The sequence below is a fragment of the Carya illinoinensis genome, chromosome 12 (assembly GCF_018687715.1).
Source record: "Carya illinoinensis cultivar Pawnee chromosome 12, C.illinoinensisPawnee_v1, whole genome shotgun sequence".
In the NCBI taxonomy this organism is placed as follows: Eukaryota; Viridiplantae; Streptophyta; class Magnoliopsida; order Fagales; family Juglandaceae; genus Carya; species Carya illinoinensis.
The window spans coordinates 1,365,100-1,380,000 of record NC_056763.1 but is presented as its reverse complement, the minus strand read 5'-3'; the positions used below and the strand labels follow the sequence as shown (position 1 = coordinate 1,380,000).

Below are 14,901 nucleotides of genomic sequence, written 5' to 3'. Positions count from 1 at the left end.
TCTCTTACCAAGCATGCATTGGAGTAAGATTGAATTCTCTATGACTCTGAAATTTGTGATTGAAGATGGTTTTGAGAAAAATTTTCAAAAATTTCTTTTATGTCAAGTGAAGTTTTGTGGGTACTTTGGTTTAAATCTTTGAACTTGAACACAATTGAGCACATAGTCGTTTTTCTCTTATTCCATTTTGCTTATGAAGAGAAGAAGTTGAATTAATTGAAAAAGGGAGGTTCGATTTTGCTTTGCTCTAGAATCCGTTGATGGGTCCTTGAGGCGAAATCCTAGTTGAGACCAAATATCAGAGAAATGATCTAGACATTTCTTTGGCATAACCAAAAAGCTTTCCCAGCCATCCTAAATGTCATGCCATCATTACATGGTGTGTTTCCATAGTCAACCCCCTTGAGCCTTCATGAGCCTTTATTGATTCTTTGAACTATATAAACCATGCCCGCTCTAAGCCTGAAAAACAATGAATCTACCGCTGATAGTTTGAGAAAATACTTTGGTGGAGAGTTACATTTAAAAGAGAAAATTGGTTTCATGATGAACCGTATTATGTTTGCTCTGTTTGATCAAAGAAAAAGAAGAAGAAGAAAGGAAGTGACTGAAAAAAAAAAAAACAAAAAAAAGAGAGAAAAGAGAAAAGAAAAGAAAAAGAAGTCGCCAAGTGGAATGTGAATTACCTCAGATTTTGTTAAGGGAAGTGTTGGTATTACATCAGTGAATACAGTAATAATAATGCCACAAGTATGAGCATATTGCCAAGAAAGAGCTATGATTTGAATCATGTGAGTTTCTCTTTTAATGTTCTTTTCACTAAGTATTTTCCCAGTTTGATTTAATTTCCCATATCCAGTTCTTTCTTAACCCTGACCCTGTGGCCTATCATTACAACCTTAATAAAGACCTTTTGATCTTTGATTTTGGTGTTGACTACATTAGTGGAGAGGATTTCTGAAAATTGGACTTATGGGGTTAAGTTTTAAGAGAATTCTTTTGATTTTGGTTGTTCTACTTTTATCTGAGTTTGCAGGTGGTTTGAGGTTAAATTGACTATATCACACACACACTCAAGGTCTTAGCTTTAGGTTGAAGTAAACACCTAACTTTTGCTTGACAAATTGCAAAATTTTTGATTGATTTTCCTGCCATCTTTGATGTTAAAAGAGTAAGATACTAGAGATGAAATCTAAATTCATAAAAGCTTGGTGAGTGATGATACTTCTCTTTCGGGTCGAGTCGATATTGCCTAAACTATCATTTGTTTTTCTTTTTGTTTGAGGACAAACAAAGTTGTAAGTTTGGGGGTATTTGATGACTTGCAAAATTTCATATTGCAGATTTTACAAGTTCGCTCGAGCGGAGGCTTTTGGCCGCTCGAGCGAATTCAGGCAGATTCAAACGCTCGACTGCCGCTCGACAGGGAGCTCGAGCGGGTTGCTGAAAACAAAGATCGCTTGAGCGGAGACATTGGCCGCTCGAGAAAAATCAGGCAGAGGCGAACGCTCGACGTGCGCTCGATAGGATGCTCGAGCGAAATCAGACAGAGTTGGACGCTCGACGCGCGCTCGACACCCCACTTGAGCGAACATCGTATTTTGACAGATTTTAGGTTTTCCGTCGTGAGACCATATAAAAGCAAATTTTCACTCTAGAGCCGGGAGTTTTTGACTGGAGAACACATTTTGGGAGAGAAAAACATAGCTAGAGGTTAAAACCAGTACACATTTTATTGAAACAAAATTGATTTAATTATCTTCCTAATGTGTCCTTAGAAATGTAAAGAAAGGTGGGATTAACTTTGATCCAATGTACCTCACAGATCAATAACACGAGACAGCTTCTGGATCCGATTTAATAGGAAATCCCCTTGCTTGATAGTTGCTTGGTAAAGAGCATGCTTTGCATCTCGATTGGTCTCAAGAACACCTGCAACTTTGTCAATCTTGCAATGAAGCTTTGTTGCTGCAATAAATCACAAGAGTTCCCTACAAGAGAAATGGGTGGATTACAAGCTCGATTACATACATCATCTCTAAAGAAAGCATGAAACTCTTTTAAGTAAGATTAAAAAAAATATGTATATATATAGCACCAATGACACTTTAACACTCACAGATCAATAAACTCCTCTGTAACTCCAAATGCCTTAACCATTGCATCAATCGTGACACTCTTGTACAATTCCAAGAACTCAGAATAAACCACAATTACGATCTCCCTCAAATAGCGGTCCAATTTTATTTTGCTTCGTCAGGCCAGCTGAAAGCAAAATCCAAAACATAAACCATGAGGTATTAAGGAAAAAAAAATAGAAAATATCCTATATCACATAATTGTTGTAGCTGGGAAAACACCATCAAGGAGATGGGTGTCACAAGAAATAAAACCATGCAGAAAAAACTGAAGAACTTATATTTCTAGCATTTTCAATTATTTATTTTTGTGTAAAAGATTATGTAACATATTACTAGATTATGGAAATTATATGATGATTGTAAGAACAGTGTAGAAAAAACAGGGAAACTCTACCTTAATACACCTTCTGGTAGTTCTTTCTTTCTTGGTTCTCCACTCTCTTCAAGCCTTTTGGAAATTAGATCAAAATCCATGTAGAAAAAACCAGGCTGCAGTGTATAGAACACCAAGTCTCCTAAGTTCATGGAGGGAAAAGGCTAGCTAGATCTAAAAATTAAACACCACTGAAAATTAAACACCAAGTCTCCTGAGCAAAGTCCAAGCATATAGAATCCCTTCAGTATCTGTTATTGATCTACAACAGCTTTAACCAATTAAAATGCAGCAATTGAAGACAATTGATAAGTCCAAGCACAATTTTGGCCCATCTTCTTAGCACCAAAGCATATAAAGTACCCCTAGAGGAAACGAATCCATTCCATTCTTGCATATGTTACTTTGTGTGACAGCTATAATGTTATGGATTTACTGGAATAACAAAATAGATCAATAACAGAGTAGGGAAAAGGGACGCGAGCACAGGTAGAAGATGACAATGGAAGCTACAGTGTTTCCATTGATGATAAATAGATTTTCGAGGAATCCAAAACCTCCCAAGCGGTTACCAAAAGCAATACAAACATCAGGTGCCTTCCCATGTTTCCCTTCCCCTCCATATATGCCTGACCCTAACAGAATACAAGCAAAATACATAAAAGTCCCTAAATCCAGCTATAAAAACACAGCGTTTACAAGCTTAGTAAAATTACAGCGTTTTATCTTTATTTTATCTAAAGCAATAAAATGAGAACGATGTTGCCTGCTCCTTATCTCCCTGCATATTGTTTCGACCTCTGACATAGAGCACGCCCAAATCACTTCCGATCCACACTTGCCCTAGCCTTCTTCAATGTCTCTCCTCCAAACTTCAAGTTTCCAGCTTTATTCTCTCTCCCAGGCCGTAGCTCCCTCTAGCACCATAACAATCCCCCACACTTACAAGACCTTGCCCACAAGGTGTGGGTACAAGGCTCTAAGATCCCAAAGCTTTTCCCATGTGCTATCTTCAATTGAAGCACCCGTCCACTTCACCAGGACCTCGGTCACTGCATGGATTCCCAGCTTTCTCACACGGCGCTCCATGATCTACTCCGGTTCAGGTAAGACCTCTCCTTTCTCATCAGTGGGTGGAAGAGTTGGCAAGATTTGGACATTTTCACCGATTTTTTTCTTCAAACAGGACACATGGAATACGGGGTGGATCTTGCATGTGGATGGCAGCTCCAGTCAGTATGCTACTGATCCCATTCGTTGGATCACTTGAAAAGGACTGTAAAAACGAGGAGCCAACTTCAAGTTGTGGCACACGGCAACTGTCTTCTGTCGGTAAGGCTGAAGGTGTAGGTAAACCCAGTCTCCTAGCTTGAACTCTCTCTCAGTTCTTCTTTTGTCTGCAAAAATTTTCATTCTGTTTTGAGCTGCCTTGAGATTGTGCTTCAAAAGTTCCAACATTTTTGTTCTGTCCCCTAAGATTTTATCCACTGCATTGTTGTTGGAGGTCCTTGTTATGTAAGAGATGAGTTTTGGGGTAGGATACCCGTACAAAGCTTCAAAAGGTGACAGCTTTGTTGAGCAGTGATAGCTCGTGTTGTAGCACCACTCGGCTAAAGTTAGCCACTGCACCCAATCCCTTGGCTTTTGTCCCACGTAGCACCTCAAATACCCTTCCAAATTCTTGTTCAAGGCTTCAGTTTGGCCATCACTCTGAGGGTGGTAGGCTGAGCTGAAGTTCAGTGTCGTTCCCTGCAATTCAAATAATCCCTTCCAAAACGAGCTTAGAAAGACAGGATCACGGTCAGACACAATGATGTTAGGCAAGCCATGCAGTTTAAAAACTGCATCCATAAAAACATGGGCTACATCTCGAGCCGTATAGGGGTGTGAAAGGGTCATGAAGTGACCATATTTAGTGAATCTGTCAACAACCACCAGAATCACTGAGGCCCCTTTTGATTTGAGCAACCCTTCTATGAAGTCCATAAATATTTCTGTCCAAGCTTGCTCTGGAATGGGTAATGGTTGGAGCAAGCCCGTGGGAAGGACATTCTCGTACTTAACTGTCTGACACACTTCACATTCCCTCACCCACTTCTTAATGTCTGTTTTCATACCAGACTAGTAAAAATCCCTTTTTGCATGCTGGTAAGTTTTCAAGTACCCAGTGTGTCCCGCCATCAGTTCAGTATGAATATAATGAAGAACTCTTTTAATAAAAGGTGTTCCCGGTACCAACATCAACCTCACTTTCTTTAACAGTAGGCCTTGCATGATAGAAATTCCCTTAGGAATCTCCTGCTAAGCTTCAGCTTTGGCAAGAATATCTGTGAACTCTTGGGATGTTTGGTAACTCAGTTTCAATTGCTCCACCCATTCTGGTTTTGGTAATGAAATTTGAGTGAAGATTGCTTCTACAGTGTCATCATTCCCCTCCTTTCGAGAAAGAGCATCAGCCACTCTATTCTCTTGTCCCCGTTTGTACTCAATTTTAAATTTATACCCCATCAACTTAGTGAGCCATTTTTGTTGTGCTTCGATGCCTACCCTTTGTTCCAATAAAAATTTCAGCGCCTGCTGATTTGTTTTGACTATAAAAGACTGCCTTAGTAAATAGGGTCTCCACTTCTAAACAGCTGTCACCAATGCCAATAATTCCCTCTCATAGGTGGAGAGGAGAAGAGCTCTGCCCTTCAATACCTTGCTTAGGAAACAGATAGGCTATCCAAACTGCATTAAAACAGCACCAATTCTTGTGCCACTAGCATCGCACTCAATGGTAAAAGGACGGGTAACATCTGGAAGCCGCAATACCGGGGGTTGAGTAACTACTTTTAGCCTCTGAAAGGCCTGTTCAGCATCTACATTCCAACCAAAATTATTTTTCTTGAGCAAACTGGTTAATGGGGCTGCAAGTACTCCATACCCCTTAATGAATTTTTGATAGTACCCTGTTAGGCCCAAGAACCCTCTCAAAGCCTTAGTATTCTTTGGTGTTGGCCAATCAAGCATCGATTGAATTTTATTTGGATCAGCCCTTAACCCCTCGAATGAAATGATATGACCCATAATCAACCCCATCGTGACTCCAAAATGACATTTGGATAATTTAGCATAGAGTTGGTGTTGCTATAGCACTTCCAATACCTGTTGTAGGTGTTGTAAGGGTTCCTTCCAGCTTCTACTATATACCAAAATGTCATCGAAGAACACTAGCACAAATTTTCTTAAGTGCTATTTGAATACCTGATTCATCAGACCTTGAAAAGTCGACGGAGCATTGGTAAGCCCGAAGGGCATAACTAAGAACTCATAGTGCCCTTCGTGAGTTCTAAACACTGTTTTCTCAATGTCCTCGGGAACCACCCTAATCTGATGATATCCAGAACGTAGGTCCAGTTTCAAAAACACCCTTGCCCCACACAATTCATCCAATAGCTCATCTATAACGAGGATGGGAAATTTATCTTTTATTGTGTGTTAATTGAGTGCACGATAATCCACACACATGCACCAACTCCCATTAGCCTTACGGACTAGTAACACGGGTGAAGAAAAAGGACTGGAACTGGGTCGAATTACTCCTGTTTCCAGCAACTCTAACACTATCTTCTCTATCTCAGTTTTCTGGTCATAGGGATAACGGTAGGGTCGATTGGCGATAGGTTGTGTACCCTTCTTCAACACAATCTTATGGTCATGGTCCCTTATAGGAGGTAGCCCTTTGGGCTCCTCAAACATCCCTTTGAACTGTCGCAACAGTTCATTAACTTCATTATTTTGCACAACCACATTTTCTTCTCTTGATTCTATTTGGATTTGAAGCAAAAACCCCCTTCCCTTAGACATCGAAGACAACATGGCTTTACTACTTTCCTCAATAGAGATTAGTTGGGGTTCCAATCCTCTAAGCTCCACCTTATGACCCCCATGGTTAAATTGCATAGATAATTTCAAAAAATCCCATACAATGGGACCCAAGGTCCCTAACCAATTAACACCCAACACAACATCACAACCACCCAACTCAAGAATATAAAGAGGTGGGCAGAACTGAATACCTTGCACTTTTAGAGGCACCGAGTCACAGTGGCCTTCACTTTGAATAATAGCTCCATTTGCTACCTGCACCGCCAACCTTGTGGACTGGTTGGTAGTCAACTTGGCCCTTCGTGCTACTGCCGGATCTAGGAAACTGTGAGAGCTGCCTGAGTCCACCAAAATTACCACTGGTTCTCCATGGATTGTTCCCTTAACTCACATCATACTAGGACTAGGAGTTCCTGCAATCGCATTCAAGGAAATCTCAGGATTTCCTTCCCCCTTAGTGGTTAACACACTGTCAGGTTCCAGTTTCCCCTCTTCTTTGCCCTCTGTACAGTTTTCTTCCTCTTCATCCTCACACCCTTGCAATAGATAGATCTTGGTTTTCTTACAAATGTGGCCAGCATGCCATTTCTCATCACAATGATAACATAGACCATTTTTTCGTTTTTCATCCCATTCTGTTGAGAAAACCCTCCTAGTGGGTTGGAAGGATTTGGTCCATTTACTACTGCCTTCAGTGAAAGGATCCCCACCTAATGGCTTGTTAACCGTAGGAAGGATGCTTCGATCCCCTCCTGGTTTCAGTGCCTTCCTAGCACTAATAAGATACTCCTCTTGGATTTTTGCTAGGCCAAATGCACCAATTAAACTTGTAGGGTTAAACATTTTTAAGAGAAGTCTGACCTCATCTTTCAGGCCATTGATCCTGTTACATAGTGCTTCAAACTGCGTTTGGTATGCTGCTACAGTGGAGGTCTGTTTGAGCTTTGCCAAGGTTTCCATTGGATCATCATAAGTGGAAGGACCAAACCGGATGAGCATAATGCGAGAGAGAGTCTCCCAGCTTGTGAACTGGCCACTTTCCCAAGCTCCTTTATACCAGATAAGTGCCTCTCCTTGCCTGTGATATGATGCCATTAATAGCTTGTGTGCTAGTGGTGTTTCATGAAAGTCAAAATAATGGCTTACCTTAAATAACCAACCCGCTGGGTCAGTCCCATCAAATTGAGGGAAGTCTAATTTGACTCCCCTTGTCATTGCTCTTCGGTTATCATTGTTCTCATGATCTCGTTCAAATCTGGTTTAAGGAGTATGCTGTTGTTGGTGCTCCCATATAGTGCCCAGCAATTCAGACATTTGATTCATCCTTTTTGTCAAACAGGTGATGGCATTCTCTTGGTCTTCAGCCTTGTGTTGCTTGGACTGCTTATTATCCACTTTGGATCTAGTGTTGTCAGCCATATAGTAATTTGTAGGAAGAATTTCTGGGTTGTAAATGTGGTTTGGTTGCTGGAAAGTGGAAAGTGTAAATAAAAGGAGCTGAAAAGGAATTTCTGGGTATTGAGGAACGTTGGCTCTAATGATACCACTTGTTATGGATTTACTGGAATAACAAAATAGATCAATAATAGAGTAGGGAAAAAGGACGTGACCATAGGTAGAAGATGACAATGGAAGCTACAGTGTTTCCATTGATGATAAATGAATTTTCGAGGAATCCAAAACCTCCCAAGCGGTTACCACAAGCAATAAAAACATCAGGTGCCTTCCCATGTTTCCGTTCTCCTCCATATATGCGTGACCCTAATAGAATACAAGCAAAAGACATAAAAGTCCCTAAATCTAACTGTAAAAACACAGCGTTTACAAGCTTAGTAAAACTACAGCGTTTTATCTTTATTTTATCTAAAGCAATAAAATGAGAATGATGTCGCCTGCTCCTTATCTCCCTGCATATTGTTTCGACCTCTAACATAGAGCACGCCCAAATCACGTCTGATCCACACTTGGCCTAGCCTTCTTCAATGTCTCTCCTCCAAACTTCAAGTTTCCAGCTTTATTCTCCCTCCCAGGCCGTAGCTCCCTCTAGCACCATAACATATAAGCTGATAATGCTTCATGAATATTCTTAACTAGACGAAGAAGAAAAAGAAGCAGATTCTTGAAGCTCAGAGACTCTTACCTCGGGTATATCAAATTCAAACATAAGATACTTAAATACATGCTGGATACAGGCCATGGGTCCATTTAATTAGTCTGGTGACAAAATTTTAATTTACTTCATTTAATTTGACATACCCTAAATGATGAAGGGGAAAGCAAGGCCATGGAAACAAATTATGAAAGTGGGAACCATACCCTAAATCATATGATTCATATGCAAGGGGATGATTAAAATAATGCAGTCAATGGCATCATTTGTTGTTCTAAAATGATGCAAAATGCACCAAAAAGCTTACAGAACACACTCAACTCTACTAAAACTTAACCAGTCTCTTGCATACTAACTTTTTTGTCTAATCAAGTGTGATATAGCCATGCTCAAGAAGAATAAATATTTTAATAAATAAGCAAAAAATATGAAAAGGAGGAGCTAATATTTAGGAAAAAAATGTGTATTACTATCATAACATGACACCTATAAACAGAGCATAATTTATTGTTGAGGCCTCCTTTAATTTATAATCTATCATCAGTAAATATTAGCAACTCAAGGTTTATCCATGTTAGGACGTGAGTTGTGATCAAACTTCACATAATTATGAAGGAAAAACCCAGGTATTATAACATTCCTAACTTAAATGGGGTATAATGTAAGCCCATGGCTCTACGTGCACGACGAGTAAATTACCAATGTTCAACATCATTTTTATTGGTTTTTGGATTGAGCTATGGCTATATATGAATGAATATAAATGAATATAACTTGAGAAGCTAAATAACTCAACATAATATTTAAACAAATGATTAAGCTAAATGAATACAACAGGTGTGAACTATTTCTCTGGCATAATCCATAACCAGTCTGGTCATTGGCATAATCCAACAACTTTTTTTTTTTTTTGAGGTAATATTGAACTTGAATAATTGATATTCAGCAATTATTTTGCAGACTTTACTTGTGTGGCAAATTCTTCTGTCAACTATAATTGATAGTTGTTATTGTATTTCTACTGGGCTATGCCTACTCTTTGACCAATAAAACTTGTTTACTTATAATAAAAGAATAAAAAATAAAATAAAATAAAAATAAAAATAAAAACAAAATCTTTTCCTTGGAAGAAGATATAGAGCAACTTGCCATTTTTATGCTCAAACTATATATATCAAGCAGATTTGAAGAAATGCAACATCCAATACAATTTATACATAAAAACATAAATATGAGAACACCAGATAATTTTCATGGGTAGGTGATGGACAGCGGCTAGGTCTTAAACTTACATAGCAATCCAAAAATCAAGGTATTGTAAAATACAGCTCCTACAAACTAATTACGTATCAGAAAATACACAAATTCAAGCAAACAAGAATTTAGGCAAACTGAAAAAAGCAACAACTTAAGGAACTGGGTTTCCTAAAAACCAAGAAGATAAGGACTTTTGGCACCCAAAAAAAGAAGACAAAAATGCAAGCAAGAAAATAAACAAACTAAACACACTGCAAGCAAGAAAATAAACAAACTAAACACACTGATTAAATAAACACCCAGAGTCATGGTTGATGAACCTTCATATGTTGGGGCTTCCGAGTGTTATTTGCACTTAAAAAACACCAATTTCGTCGGGCCACTTATCATTGGAACAAGGTTTTCATATTTTGTAACACAATTTTCCGCTGCAAAGAGGGAGCTGCAGAAGGCCATTTCAAAACTTGATGATGTCTTTTTATATTGCAACGAATTTTTTGTTATCGCAAAAAGTAAACAAATCACTGTAAAAGACCAGTTTTGAAACCTTATATTAAAAGTTCACCGCGACATCAAAATATTAGAAATTAATAGCTTATTGCGGCGATCTTCTTTTAACAGTACTTAAATCAATGTAAAAGACCATTTTTCTTTTACTGAGGACATGATGATCACACCCACAGGAGCTCCTCCTACAACATTAATGCTTATTTTCAACCACGACAAACTTCTTTCTTCTCAAAACATAGACTCCATTTATAGTTTTGGTCGGCCCATCAAAAGGGTTCAGCTACCATGCCTAGGGCTGAATTCGGTCCAGTTCGGTCAATCCGCAGGGGGATTTGCAGACCAGACTGGACCGAAATGCTATAAGGACCAGTCTGGTCTGGTCGGTCCATCGGTCCAAATATGTACTATGTGGGACATTGGCCCAATCTATATATTTTGGCTCAATAGTGAAATCCCACTAATATTTTATCTAATTTTAAGTCAAAAATCACCCAAAAAAATTTTTTCAAAGCAGAATAAAATTAATCATAAAAAGAAAATTATCAATAGACAATAAATTTGAAGAAAAGATTTTACTAAAAATAAAAAAAGTAAGAAAATTTGAAAAAGACGTATAAATTGCAAAAGACTCATGACTTAATGTCTAAATTAATGGTTTGTAAAAGACCCATGACTTCATTAAAACCTCAAGAGCACCACTTTTACATCCAAAAAAAAAAAATCTAACAATTCATGTCAAATCCTCACATACACAGAACCAATATTTATGTCAAATGAAATTTAGTACATCTAATTCTATGTCAACTAAACATCCATATTTCAAAAGTTAAAGAATACATCTAATTATTAACTAAACATCCAACTAAACATGCCAACTAAATATCCAAAAGTCTGAATAAAAGGAAAACAAAAATTAAGAAACCAAAAAAGGTTAAGCAAATGACACAAAAGATATTACAATTTAGAATCCATGCATCTAGGCTTCTAGCCATAATAACTAATAAAGTGGTATTACGAATTACAAATGACTAAATAATAACTAATACAAATCACAAATAACTAAGATTTGAATCATTTGATCTCTAAACGGCAAACACTTGATCTCATCAAAGCTTTTATTACCAAACGAAATGCTGCCAAATAGAACACAAAAGTTCAATGAGAGACAATACAAAATTCAAACTAAATTGAACAAGTCACAATTCAAGAAAATAATCTGAAATTTTAAATAAAACAATTCAAGTTCTCACCTCATGAATTTGCATTAGATGTAGACATTGTATTTGACGCTTCCATAGAATTTTCACCCTCCTGAGCAAGTGCTATACAATAAAGGAAAAAAAAAATTATATAAATTTTCACTACATATATAGATCATAAAAGTTATAAAATGAAGTAAATACTAAACATACACATATCCAACTGCCTCTCAAAATCCTCCACATCATTCATTATAGTCCTAAGGCTGATTGGAGTAGAAGAAGAACAAAGCCAATTTTGTGCACAAATGAGGCATTCAACCATCATCGGAGATAAATTACTTCAGAAAGGATCAAGAACACGACCCACCATGCTAAAGCAAGATTCAGAGGCAACTGTAGAGACTGGTATTGCAAGTACATCGTGTGCAATTTTTGAAAGTACACGATATCTAAATGAATTAACCTTCCACCAAACTAGAATGTCAAAATTTGCATTGTCTGTCTCACACTTTTCATCTAGGTATCTATCAACCTCTTACTTGCTTTCAAGAGAGTCCTCCGACTGCAACCGTTGCTTAAATATGGCTATTCTTTGTGCACAAATGTCCACGTCTATATATGCATCATCTTCACCTATAAGATTTACATCTTCATGTGATAAACTTCTAGGCTGCTGTTGTTGTAAAGAATTGATCACTTCTTCATTTGCAAGATATGCCTCATACATGCGGGTTAAAGTATTTTTCACCGCTACAAAGGATCCGTGTAGAACATCCTCTACACTTGCAATCACCTTACACGTGGTAATTCAACTATTCCCTATGTAGAACACTTTCTACACACACAATGATTATACACAGAACAATACAACACAAACTATATCTCTCTCAAAATGAATAAGGTTTAAGGCTCAATGCTTAGAGAAGAGAGAATGAAAGTTTTGAATGAATGTTGTATGCTCTTAATGTTATAAATGTGAAGCTCTCAAATGATCTATTTATAGGCATATGAGACTTTATATTCATATTTAAAAAGATTCACATGTCAAAGACAACATCATTCACTTTTCAAAAATTTCAAACATAATCTTTTTACTTTTTGCATATGACAAAAGGAGCGCACTTTACTTTTCAAATTTTTCAAAAAAATCATCTACCTTTCGCATAAGTCAACAAAAGCATCAATCACTTTTGAAAATATTCAAATAAAGCATGCACATATAAAAGATGACAATCAATCATCTTTAATATTTTCAAAATTCAAACTTTTAATCATGTCATGCACATGTGAAAGATAACAATCAATCATCTTTCACAATTTTAAAATTTAATTTTCAAAATATTCATGCACATGTTGAAAATATATTTTAATGCTTTATGATAAAATATTAATTTTAAACCTTAATCCTAATTTCAAAGTTTTAAGAGATTTACAACATTACTCTATGACTTTAATGTGAAGTTGTTCCCTTCTTGCTCATATTTGGTTCCTTGATGTACTTGACTCCATTGTGTAGACAACTTGAGCTTGAGACTCCTTTATTCTTTGAATTTATTTGTTATCATTAAAATTCATGTGTAGATATATAATTACACGAAACTTGAAACCTTGGGTTGAACAATCTCTCCCTTTTTAATGATGACAAATACTTGATAGAACCTGAAACCTGTATTAATACTTAAACTCCCCCTGAGAATGTGCGTTAGTTTTTCAAGCAAAATTATAAATATAATTCCAAGCATATATAACAAGTTTAGCAATTCAGACAATGTTAATATTCTAGTCTAAAACTTCTCCCCTTTTGGCATCATTAAAAAGAATTTGTAGCAAGTAAATTGACTGAAGAAAACGGTGTGTTGGTTGATACTGTAGATAGTTGAAAAATTAGAGCCGCCCATGACTCGACAAGTGTGGCTGGAGATTTAAACAATCGCCTGATATTGTTGAAAAACAAGATTGAGGGTTCTGAGTTTCTATAAAATCAGTCTTAAAATCCATCCAATTCGTATCAAATCTTATTCTCATCTCTATAACTCATCTGCATTCCTTCAACATTCTCGCTTTAAACTTTCAATTCTTTTCTAAATGGCTCATTCTTCTAACAATTCTCTAGATCCATCCATGAAGTATTTTGCACCTCAACCTCCAGTCCTTTCTGCAGCTGCCATTGGTGCCATGTTGTAGTAAGAAAATAATAATTTGGCTAATAAGTTAGACTTCAATGCTATCTATGACTTGGTGAGTCTCGGGACTCGCTACTCCTCCTCTATAGTTACTTTTTCTCAGCGGCTACAAGTCAGAAACCATGAGGTTGAAAAGCTTAAAGAACAAATTGTTGTACTTCTGTGAATTGTTCAAGAGTCTCACACAAGGGAAGGAATCCTTCGTAGAAGAATAAACAGTTGAAATCTCTATTAGATTCTTCATTTCGCTTACCAGTTCTCATGGATAAGGATGGCATGATATTGTATGAAGAGAATGAGCGTCTCAAACATGAGGCTAAGAATCTCAAATTTATGTAAAAGTATTTATAAAAATTATCTCTCTATTTTTATTGACTCTGGTTTGTCTTTTAAGAGATATTCATAACATGCATCATACCTATTTCTCTTTTAATCATACATAATCTATCTTCTTGCAAAGGTTTTGTGAAAATATCTACTAACTAATCGTGTGTGTTTGTAAACTCTAGTACTATATCGCCTTTCTGCATATGATCTCAAAGAAAATGATATCTTATTTCAATATGCTTAGTTCTAGAATGTTGGATTGGGTTCTTTGAAAGATTTATAGCACTTGTATTATCATATTTGATTGGAATGTGATTATACATGAGTTTAAAATCTTCAAGTTGTTGCTTCATGTAGAGAACTTGAGCACAACAACTAACCGCAACAACATATTCTACCTCAGCAGTAGATAGTGCAATAGAATTTTGTTTTTTACTAAATCAGGAAACTAGTGCATGACCTAAGAAATGACATGCTCCACTAGTGCTTTTTCAATCTATTTTACAGCCAGCATAATTGGTATCTATGTAGCTGATTAGATCGAAAGATGTGTGCTTAGGGTACCATAACCCTAGGTCAATTGTACCACTAAGATATCTAAGAATACGCTTAACTGCAATTAAATGTGATTCTTTTGGAGATGATTGAAAGCGTGCACATAAGCACACACTAAATATAATATCTGGTTTACTGGCTGTCAAATATAATAAGCTACTAATCATATCTCGATATATCTTCGAGTCAACTAACTTACCGGATTCATCTTTATCAAGTTTAGTGGATGGGCTCATTGGTGTTCCAATTTCCTTAGCACCTTCCATCCCAAACTTCTTCAGTAATTCCTTAATATATTTTGATTGATTGATTAATGTCCCATTTTTTGCTTGCTTAATTTGTAATCTGAGAAAGAATGTAAGTTCTCCCATCA

General features: G+C 36.9%; 2 protein-coding genes and 1 long non-coding RNA gene across 4 annotated transcripts in view; all 3 read right to left on the bottom strand.

Moving 5' to 3' along the window:
- Window positions 1–2,235, bottom strand: part of LOC122288952 — a 10,575-nt gene extending 8,340 nt beyond the window's left edge. For both annotated transcript variants that reach the window (XR_006236062.1, XR_006236061.1), the window contains exons 1-2: window positions 2,120–2,235; window positions 1,819–1,991 (exon numbers count right to left, since the gene is read on the bottom strand). This is a non-coding gene — a long non-coding RNA (uncharacterized LOC122288952). The remainder of the gene's footprint in view (window positions 1–1,818; window positions 1,992–2,119) is intronic.
- Window positions 2,236–5,235: 3,000 nt separating this feature from the next.
- Window positions 5,236–5,595, bottom strand: LOC122290074 (uncharacterized mitochondrial protein AtMg00860-like). The gene has a single exon (XM_043097604.1). It carries the CDS (start codon window positions 5,593–5,595, stop codon window positions 5,236–5,238), a length of 360 nt encoding a protein of 119 aa, XP_042953538.1.
- Window positions 5,596–5,994: 399 nt separating this feature from the next.
- On the bottom strand, window positions 5,995–7,479 carry LOC122290073. Its single transcript, XM_043097603.1, has 2 exons — window positions 6,783–7,479; window positions 5,995–6,722 (listed from the first exon to the last, which is right to left on the bottom strand). Exons 1-2 carry the CDS (start codon window positions 7,477–7,479, stop codon window positions 5,995–5,997), a joined length of 1,425 nt encoding a protein of 474 aa, XP_042953537.1.
- Window positions 7,480–14,901: the final 7,422 nt, after the last annotated feature.